This window comes from Peromyscus californicus, unplaced genomic scaffold, assembly GCF_007827085.1.
Source record: "Peromyscus californicus insignis strain IS unplaced genomic scaffold, ASM782708v3 Scaffold_3__1_contigs__length_106647218, whole genome shotgun sequence".
Classification (NCBI taxonomy): Eukaryota; Metazoa; Chordata; class Mammalia; order Rodentia; family Cricetidae; genus Peromyscus; species Peromyscus californicus.
In genome coordinates, this window is record NW_026294551.1 from 40,708,914 (window position 1) to 40,719,756 (window position 10,843).

General features: G+C 44.0%; 1 protein-coding gene across 1 annotated transcript; it reads right to left on the reverse strand.

Moving 5' to 3' along the window:
• Nucleotides 1-873: 873 nt before the first annotated feature.
• On the reverse strand, nucleotides 874-7,431 carry LOC128121939 (eotaxin). The gene is made up of 3 exons (XM_052757036.1): nucleotides 7,183-7,431; nucleotides 2,401-2,512; nucleotides 874-2,036 (listed from the first exon to the last, which is right to left on the reverse strand). The coding sequence occupies exons 1-3, from the start codon at nucleotides 7,256-7,258 to the stop codon at nucleotides 1,931-1,933; spliced, it is 294 nt and encodes a 97-aa protein (XP_052612996.1). The 5' UTR covers nucleotides 7,259-7,431; the 3' UTR covers nucleotides 874-1,930.
• Nucleotides 7,432-10,843: the final 3,412 nt, after the last annotated feature.

Here is a 10,843-nt window from a genome sequence, read left to right on the forward strand (position 1 = left end):
GACATTACTCACCCTCACTCTTAGGCGTTGGCTGAAGCAATGACTCTTCTCTGTCTGGACTGAGATACCTCTGGGAGCTCCCCAAGCTGCCTACCCATCTACATATAGCTTAATCTTGTGATAACTCATCCTTTAATATAGACAAAATCTAGAATCACACAGGAGAGATACTCTGGTCTTGTCTGAGAAGGAATTTCCAGAAAGGTTAAAATGAAGAAGGAAGATTGACCCTGGGGGAGGGGCAACACTGTCCCTGAGCCAGGGTGCACAAACAGGAGAAAGTAAGCGGAATGCCAGTTTGCATCAGTCTTGCATCCTGACTACAGAGCCAATGAGATCAGCTGCCTCATGCTCTTGTTGCTGCAGATAATTGTGCTCTTGCCACAGTGCCCACCACAGCGGATTGGACCTTCAAACTCTGAGCTGCAATAGACCCTTCCCTCCTTAAGATGGCTTTTGTCGGGTAGTATATCATTGAAGCCTTCACCCAAGCCAGTTGTCCAGGTCGCCTGGCTCCCCGTGCTTTCCCGTGTCTGCAGTGTCTGTGTGATCTGGGTTGCAGGACAGAGAAGTAAGGTCGGGGTGGAGCCTACCACAGGCGGTTGCGATGGGTCACAGGGGAAACTTGGAATAAGTGTGTGTTCCATCATGGTGGAGGGCTCCAGAAGAGTGAGAGACGGAGGACCATGGAGTTCTGACCTTGTTGATAGGAGCAGGATTCCCAGGCTGAGCACAGGTACAGTGGGGGACTCCGGCAGGGTGATTGGCTCAGTGCGTGCGTGCGTGCGTGCGTGTGCCTGTGCGTGTGCGTGGTGTGCGTGTGCGTGTGCGTGTGCGTGTGTGTAGTTGGGACCTTGCTGATAGGAGCAAGAATCCTAAGGCCAGAATGGAACATCTGGATTTCAATAAACACCAGGCATGCCCAAGAGTCCCTTTTTAAGGAAGAACGCCCCACCTCACAAACAGTTCTCCCACAACTGCCATCTTTACCCCACCCCAGCTGAATGGGATTTCCCACAAAAACCACAACTGAGTAGTAATAAGATATGCATGGATTTTATGAATGTCCAAACCAATTCACTTCCATTTAATACCACACACCATACATCCCCAATAACAATATCCTCCTGGAAATACAAAAACACTTCCACAATGGTGATCTTTACCAGGTAAGTGGGGAGAAGACCACAAGAAGACTTAATCAGGACTCACAGAGAGACAGGAATCTCCTCAAAGCTTTATATCTTAAAAATGATATGTAAGGAAAGTTGTAGTAAAATATTTGATTGCATATAATGAGTATATACTAATAAATGACATTTTGGCTTAGCATGGTGGCATATGACTTTAATCCCAGCACTTGGAAGGCAGAGGCAGGTAGATCTCTGTGAGTTTGAGGTCAGCCTGGCCTGCATATTGAGTTCTATGTCAGTCAGAGTGATACAGTGAGACACTGTCTCAAACAAACAAGCAAAAAAGAACTGATATCCATGAAAAAATACGCTTTCAAACTCCAATTATTTAAATGTAACATGTTTTAAAATGTCAATATTTTAATTAGTCTATATTAATTGTGCAAAACAGTGTATTGTATCATGACATTTCCCCACATGTCTATAAGGTGCTTTGATCATATTTACCCATCTATTATCCTCAGTTATCCCAATCCTGTTCCATCCCATTCCTCAATAATCTGACATCTACTTGCATGCCCCCACCCGGTTTTAAGATTTTGCATATCCAAGAAATTACACAACTTCTTCAAGTCTGGCTTATTTCACTGAACATAATGACTTCCAGTTCCATCCATAACTAAATGAAGCCAAGTCCTTGGGGAATGGTGCTGAGATGACCTCGGAGCACATCTTAGGAATGGAGAATGAATCAAGCACTTCTTTGTCTCTGGGTTAGTCTCAAAAGAGGGGATTGTTTATGGTTTTGGAGTCTGAAGGATTTGGTCCAGGTGCTTTGTGGCATCCTGGACCCACTTCTTCTTGGGGTCAGCACAGATCTCTTTGCCCGACTTGGTCTTGAAGCTGTAGAAGAGAGCAAACAGAGAATGGGAAACAATGAAAATTCTCCCCTTTTCTCCTCAAACCCTCCCAGATCATTTGCTATGGGGTGCAGAGGTCACTGTGGTACAAAACAATGGTCAGAGGAAGGATGGGATTCCAGGCTTGGCTTCCCTTCATCTGAAAGAACTAATATGGCCAGGAGCCAGCTCCCATGCAGAGAGCTGGGAATAAACGCCTTTTGCGCTGTGAAAGCTCATGGATTAGGTTACAGATGTCAAACTGTCTGATTCTTTAATCAAGACAGCTCTTGACTGTGTGCCTTGGAAATGAGTTTGGGGCCAGAGGTTTGTGTGTGTCATGGTGGGGGTGGGGGTTGTCTACTCACAGTATGGCTTTCAGGGTGCATCTGCTGTTGGAGATTCTTTTGTAGCTCTTCAGTAGTGATTTGGGGATCTTCTTACTGGTCATAACAAAGCAGCAGGTAGATGGGATAGAGCCTAAGTTTGGGGAGAAGAGAATGGACAGGAAGAATGAGCCATCTGTGATCCATGGGTATTTTCAGACAGGACTTGGTAGGAAGAAAGTTAGGAGGAGATAAAAATGCATCATGGAGTGGGGGAGGTAAAATCATGAAGCCCTGTACCTTTGACATGGTACACTCCTCTCCCCTGGTCCTCTCCAAAGTGGGGACCTGCCATCTCTGACAAGGTGTAATGGACATTATATTGATAAACTGTGATAAATTGCTGAGCTCTCTGAGAAACTGGCTCCGGAAGCAGGTTTACCCCCCTCCCCGCATTTCAGACCTAAGCATGTTTATGTCAAGTTTTCCCCAAGACTTGTCTGGTGAGGGGATGAGTGTCTAACTCTGTGACAGAGAGGAGAGAGCATCAGAATAGACCACGATGAACAGTAGTGTGCCCCAGAGAACAACTAGAAGGGAAACTCACTAACAGGACTTGGAGAAGTACTTGGTGGGGGACTCTAGATGACTGCCTCAGGGGCTTTCTCAGCCAGTTTCTGCTGGTTTTCAGTCCCCAATTTGATAATGTTACCTTTATCTTATAATTTTCTGTCTAGGGAGGGGCATTTCTACTGGGTGTTTTGAGCACTGGATCTAGTGGTTCTCTCTCTCTCTCTCCCTCTCTCCCTCTCCTTCTCTCTCTCTCTCTCTCTCTCTCTCTCTCTCTCTCTCTCTCTCTCTCTCGTGTGTGTGTGTGTGTGTGTGTGTGTGTAAGAGAGACAGAGAGAGAGAGACTTTTATTTTTACTATTACTTTGACCTGGTATGTATTTAAGAAATACACTCACCCATTCAAAACTTCAAGTATTGCTACACAGACCACTCCCTAGGTGATACAGAATATAATTGGCATTGTCAGCAGGATCTATCTAGCGTCCATTTCCTTTTTTTTTTTTTTTTTTTTTTTTTTTGGTTTTTCGAGACAGGGTTTCTCTGTGTAGCTTTGCGCCTTTCCTGGAAGTCACTTGGTAGCCCAGGCTGGCCTCGAACTCACAGAGATCCACCTGGCTCTGCCTCCCGAGTGCTGGGATTAAAGGCGTGCGCCACCACCGCCCGGCCCATTTCCATTTTAAAGGAGTGATTCTCATTCGTTTTAAAGGAGGCATGGACAATGAGAACCAGTGACAGTGAGAGTAATGATGTGTCCATAGACACCTGGCTTCCCTCTGTCCACCACTGAAACAAGGGAACGACCATTTTCTGTACCTAGAACTGGAATTTCAGGGTTAACATGTAAAAATTTTGGTTTCTCTGTGAACATTTCCTTTGGCCTTCTCTTGTTTACAGAGTGTTCGCTGATCAAGGTCATTGATTTCCCTGCAGGCCCTGGCCACAGTGCTAGAACTTTCTCAAGATGGTAAGACCAAAAGGAAGAAAAATTAAAAAAAAAAAATCAAGTGGTAAGACAGTTTGTCTGCAAACAGCAGAAACAGACAAACAACGTCCCAAACCAAAAAAACTTGGTAGCTTAGTAATATGTATGGTCAAGCAATGTTAATTTGCTACACAGTAACATGTATATAATTTGCATTCAACTATTATTTTTTACAAAAACTAATTTTTAAAGTAACTAGATGAAAGAGAGGGTTTTAAAGAATGTAAATATGATATTTTGTCTTTTATTAAATAGGTAAATTAAAAAAATAAAGATGGATTTTGGGTGCTAAGACAAAATGAAAAAGCTAATATTCAAGTCACAGGAGGTATGAGTAAATTGTACAAGGTGCATAGAGAATGGGATTTAAAGATCCTGTAGGTTTGATGACTGAAAGTAATTAAAATTCCTACAAGTATTGATCTGCTCATAGCAACATTTACAAAAACTCATTCAAAAACCAAAAATGCATGTTTAATCAAGGTAATTTGTACCTTTGCTAACTTTGTTAGTCTGGTTCATACTTGGGAAAACTATCTTTAAGCAAAATCAGGATTTCCTTAAAATTCTCTTTGTCTAAGCTTTATTTAAGTGTTACACAAAAGTTAACAATATAGATATGGTAAGGTGCCCTCCTGGGTGTCTGGCAACCATAGCTTGGAGACCTACATCATCCTGGAGAAGAGGGCCAGAAGCTAGAAGCAAGATTTGCCTGTGGCCTCCAAGGTCACCAGAACCTGGATATTGGGATCCCTTTAAGCCACCAGTCTTCTTAATTGGAGAGGCCACGGAATCTCCAGAGACTGGAGGTAAGCAGCGTGCACCCTGCAGGAAGGAGAGTCGCCAGAACCCCACATGTTTCCTATGCTTCTGAAGGAAGCCATATGGGCAGCAGGCTCTGACCCCTGGCTACAGAAAGCACAGTAACTAGAAACAAAGTCGTGGAGCCAAGGGGCTTCTCCCAGCACCCAAGAGTAATGGCCGAAGGAGGATCCTGTGACTTAAAAAAGAAGTTTTTTTGGGGTTAACCACGTGGTCTTATACAGCCATCATAAATGGTAGTATAACCACAATGGAGACAGCCATCCAGAGACCAGCTTGGGCCAGTCTAAAAGGGGCAATCTATCAAATTCAGGAAAGTTACTAACTGGTTTCGCCTGTCCACTGTTAAGCCCTGTGTTCCATAAGATAGCCAAGACTACAAAAGAAGAACGGCCCACTACAAAACAGCAAGGCAGCTGAGGACTTACACTTTCTCTTTAAAAAACACCCCTGACTCCAGATAAACATCTATGCATACCAGGTATGTATTTATTTGTCTGCAAAGCCATTCTTAAACACTCCCTGCCTCCTTAAATGGCTAAACGGGTGTGTTTCTTCCATAAATCATTCAGAAGACATCAGACCCTTCACTATTTTAATTCTACTTAGTTTCTTTGGTCCTTTATTTATGATTGATGTCATCCAGATTCTAAGCCCTAAAATTTCAAATAATATAGACAAAAGCTGCTAACTCCTGACCACCATGCTCGCCTCCTTCTACTGAGGGCTGCTGGGTCACCCAGAAGAGTGCCATACATTCATTCCACAGTGTATTAAATCAATCCACCTTATTTGTCCCCAAATTACAGAGATAGCAGTGCCATATAAAAGCATGCAAGAAATTTAAGGGCTGAACACACTGTACATTGTATTGCTCAATTGTTATGTGTTGTTTGAGCTCACTAGAAGCTGTCGATCTCACAGAGATTTTAAAGATCTTCTTGCTTGGGGATGGACTAGCCGCCCTGCTCCCAAACTCTGCGGCAGGAGAGGCGGAACGGTCAGACCCAAGAGTTAAGAACAGTTAAAAGATGAATTGTTGCCAACAGAGGATATTATCGTTTCTCCTCTGATACAAAAGTACTTGTCACGGGAAAGAGAAGCCAGATGTTCAGCCACAGGAAGCTCATCCATGAAGAAAAAGGGGAGCTCTCTGTTCCGACCTCCCAGTCAGTTTCAGATGGACGTTATAAGCCTCCAACTTAGCAGTGTACTTGCTGTTATTACTTGCTCTTTGGTTTGGAAGCCTCACCTGAGGGACCCTATCTGTTGGGAACCCCAAATGAGTGTATTAAAGGGGCTTCCCTAGTCAATTTCTGCTGAAGGTTTTGAATACTAGAGTTGACATTTTGCTCTCTCTCTCACTCTCTCTCTCTCTTTCCTCTCTCTCTCTCTCTCTCTCTCTCTCTCTCTCTCTCTCTCTCTCTCTCTCCCTCCATCTGTTCTTTTACTTTGCCTTGATATGTACTTAATAAACTCACTCATTTAAAACCCCAAACATGGCCATCAAAGATCATTCTCTCCTGGCCGGAACACAGGGCCACAGAAAAGGCCCTTCCCTCTGATACTTAGGAGAAGTGCACAGTGCTGTGATAGTCTCAGAACCAGTCATCACATGCTCTCCAGTGTCTGTTCTCTGGGCACATGCGGGCTTTCACTCACGGCCACTTCTGTTGCCTGGAGGCATTAATCAGTGTGGTCAGTAAAGGAGAAGATGAACTGGCATGTGATACTTCTGAGCGTGCAAGTGTTGCCCATGGAGCCCATGAGCACTCTTCCTCTGCTCCCATAACCAGTCTGCAAACCTGAGTATATAGTACAGAAGCCGAGCACATGCATTGTGATAATTTGCTATGGATCCTTGATTTGATTTAGACTAGCTGTTATTGCAGCATGCATTAATTCACAGTGAAGTCATCCAAAGATAGGAAAAAGGGGTAAGACACAAACACCTACAGCAGGGTCCTAAACAGTCAAGATGAACCCTTTCGAGCAGGTGTCTCAGGAACCCCTCCCCGTTTTCCCACTGTTGCTATCTTAAAATCCTGCAAAACTCTTCCCCCAAAATAGGTCCTTCCACATCGTCACCACTATCCAAATGCTCAGTGTGCCATACCCAGACACAGTGAAGGGAGCTGACTGTGGATATACTTGGCAACTGCTGCAAAGATCATGTCAGAGAGACAGAGAGAGAGAGAGAGAGAGAGAGAGAGAGAGAGAGAGAGAGAGAGAGAGACAGAGAGAGAGAGAGAGAGAGAGAGAGAGAGAGAGAGAGAGAGAGAGAGAGAGAGAGAGAAAGGAATGTGGACCATGTCAGTTCAGGCTGTTTGACTGATTGGGGTTCCTTGTCCCATCTTTGAGTTGCAGAGTTAGCAGTAAATCTCTGAAGAGTCCTGTCATCTGGATTAAGAAATGTCTGGTTTCCCTCAAAGAAAGGAAGGGACTTACCTGGGTGAGCCAGCACCTGGGAAGTGAAGCCGGTGGCCACAAGCAGCAGGCACAGAAGCCCTGTGGAGACCTGCATGGTGGAGGGAGACGGTTGGAAGTTGCTGCGTTGATCTCAGCCTCTCTGTTCTGCTGGCTATTCTGTCTACCTTTATAAGGAGCAGAGTGGGTGGAAGCTTCCAGAGAAGACTTCGCCTACAAAAGGTCATGAAGGAGGGGTCTTGAGCAGTGGAGCACAGGCCAGCTCCTGGAAAGACAGCAAGATAGCAGAAACAAATCCTTGGGTGGGACTTGGCATCTGCCTGGGGATGGGAGTGAAAAGGAAGATTATGTGATTATGAAATGTAATTTACCATTATGCAGCATGACAAAGAAGCCAGGCAATGACAGGGGGAAACCAGTGGGTTTTAAGTGTCCTCCGTGGTCTCTGTGTTTACCTGGTGGCCTGAAGGAATTTGGAGGCCCAGAATGTCCCCACAATGTGCCCTCTCAGATGCAGAAAGAGTTTAGTGTCACAGCTCTGAACATTGCTGCATGTCTGTGACTCAGAAAACAGGACATGATAGTCTTGCTTGCTCTTGTTATATAATCCAGTGGCCAGACGATCTTAGTGCCCAGAAACTTCTCATGATGGAAGGCAGCAGGTGTAGGGACAGCTAGGATCACACTTGGCTTGAGCTACACACACACACACACACACACACACACACACACACACACACACACACACACACAGACATACAACACACAGACATGCACACAGATACAGAGACAGACAGACAGACAGACAGACACACCAATTAAATGGTTAGCAACTCAGGACCACCACCTGTACCAAGCTATGTACACATCCTTCTCCAAAGAAAGCAACTAGTTCCTCTGCCCTGATAATCCCTGCCAATTCCTTAGCATTCCCCTTTTCCTGGTTAGCAACCATTCGAATACATTCTAGTATGCATCCTGGAACCAGGAACAGGGGTGCATCTGGCAACCAGGAGCAGGGGTGCATCTGGCTTGGATGGGCAAGCTATGTTCCCAGAATGAACATTTAGGGAAAACTCTCTACCATCCGATGCATGATTCGGTGTGCATATGATGAAAACTAGATACATCGTGGGGAAGGACTATGGACAGCAAGCAAAGGCTTACATAACCTAAGCCTGCCAATCAAAACAGAAAGTACCCAATGCCCCTGCCCTGTCAGCCAACTCCACCTGCTGGACCCTGAGAAGGAAACCCAGGGGGAATGATAACTTGAGACTCTGGAGCAGTCTTGCTGAGAGCCCAGGGCTGACTTGTAGTGCTTCTGTGCTCTAGCTGCCCTGGCCTTGTCTATTTTGTGCTTTTGTACAAAACCTCTTGCTGCTCTTCCTCACCCCGAGTGCAGTACTGCGAGAACCCTAAAACTCCTGATCCAGACATTGGCCACCAATGACAAAGAACTTTCAGCAAAATAATAAGCTAACGTCTACTGACCTTGACTCCCCCCGACATACACACACAAAAGCAGGACACTTAAAATTTTTATTTCAATAAAAACACCTTAAGTGAATTTGATATTCATACCTAATTGAAAATTACTGCTCTAGAAGATGGTAGATTAAAACACAGGGAAAAGACAGGGCTGAGTAAATATCTTAAATATCAAAAACCAAAATACCAAATGATAACCATCTGCTGTGATTGCCTGGTATCCTCAGGCAAAGCGCCTCCAATACTCAGGTAAGTAGAAACATCAGGAAAACAAAGACAGAAAGACACCTCTAGGCACCTCACACAAAAATACCATTTCAGAAAACTTTATACAGAGTCAACATGGGCAATGACCGTCACTTGCTCAATTTGTCACTTCTGGTGAAATCACCAAAAAGAACATCAATTGGTTATAATCATTCTGATAAATTAAAGAGTAAGTCTTTGATTGCTGTCCAAGGGCCTCTGAAAATATAAAAAAAAAATATTATTAGCTGCAAAGAACGTCTGGACATGCATTCCATTTCTCATTGAGGGTTCACTGTTAGCAATTAAAAAGTTGACAGGTGACTCAAACAGTTAAACTAGCATAATTGACGATAAGAAACAAGAGTTAGGCACTCATTTGGAAGTCACAGAAAAACATTGAAAATAAAGATTAACAAGTTTTTATGACTCTCAAGAACCATGTATCATTCATAAGTGAGAAAATTGACAGAATTACTACAGAAAATGCTTGCAGGAAAAAAAAAAACCAAACACATTTCTAGATCAGTATAAATTTTTAATCTAGTGATATTTTCTTCTTATGAAAAATGCTAATTTTGGTTACTATATTAGTCAGTGTTCTACTGGTATGAAGAGACATTATCACCATGGCATCTCTTATAAAAGAAAGCATTTAATTGGGGCTGGCTTACAGTTTCAGAGGTTTAGACCATTACTGGCATGTTGGGAAGCATAGTGGAATGCAGACAGACATGGTGCTGGGAGGCAGCTGAGAGTCCTACATCTGGATCTGCAAGCATTCTGCAGGCATCAGGAAGAGCGAGACACCGAACCTGGTTTGAGCTTTTGAAACTCCAAAGTACCCCCAGCAGCACACCTCCTTCACATCTACCCCAACCAGGCCACACCTCCTAATCCTTCTCAAGTAGTGACACTCCCTGACGACTATGCATTCATATATAAGAGTCTAGGGGGCCATTCTTATTCAAACCACCACAGTGACCAAATCAAAAGAAAGATCATTTTATAATGAAGCATTTTTCTTTCTCCTTTGAGAATTTTATACATGCATACAATGGGTTTTGATTATACCCACTCCCTACTTCCACCCTCGATCTTGGGTTTTTTTTTTTTTTCAGCATTTTAAAACTCTTTGCTTAGCTGCTGAAGCCCTTTTCAAATCAAAGCAAAATAAACTCCTATATATCAAATATATTGTCCTGGAGTGGGTCTGTGTGTAACAAAACAGGTGACTGGTGTCTTCACACCATAAGGAATCAAGGGACACATAGAAAGCCTTCTAGTTTATCCTCATCCCCTGAACACACGGCAGACAAGGTGTTTAATGGCTTCAACACATCACAGACAAGGAACACACGAACCACTTGCATTAATCTATGCAAAACCCTAGGCTCCCATGTAGGAGCAGCGGTGAGGAGAGGTAATGCTTTAAATACGGCAGCTGCAGTAAATTACTGGATTGACAGCTAGCATAGGGGTGCCACGTGATTGGCTCCTGGCTTTTCTGGGGCAGCCCCAGATCATATTGCCTGATCTGTAAAGGTTACATGGGAAGATGTGTTAAGAAAGACTTGGGTTAGAAAAAGGCAGTACTCTGGTGACTTCTGACCTATAAGAATCATCTGCAATTAGCAATTACTTAAAAGGGGGCCAAATGGAAGCCAACACACTTGATCTTTCCTGTTTTCTTTTTTTTCTTCTTCTTTTTTTTTTTTTTTCGAGACAGAGTTTCTCTGTGTAGTTTTGGTGCCTGTCCTGGATCTCGATCTGTAGACCAAGCTGGCCTCAAACTCACATCTGGATCTGCCTCCCGAGTGCTGGGATTAAAGGCATGTGCCACCACCGCCCCGGCCTTTCCTGTTTCTTGCTGCTCAGCTCCAGGTGACCTAGCATAGTGGGAACAGTGGACCCAGGATGCCTGAAATACTATGACTCTGTTACT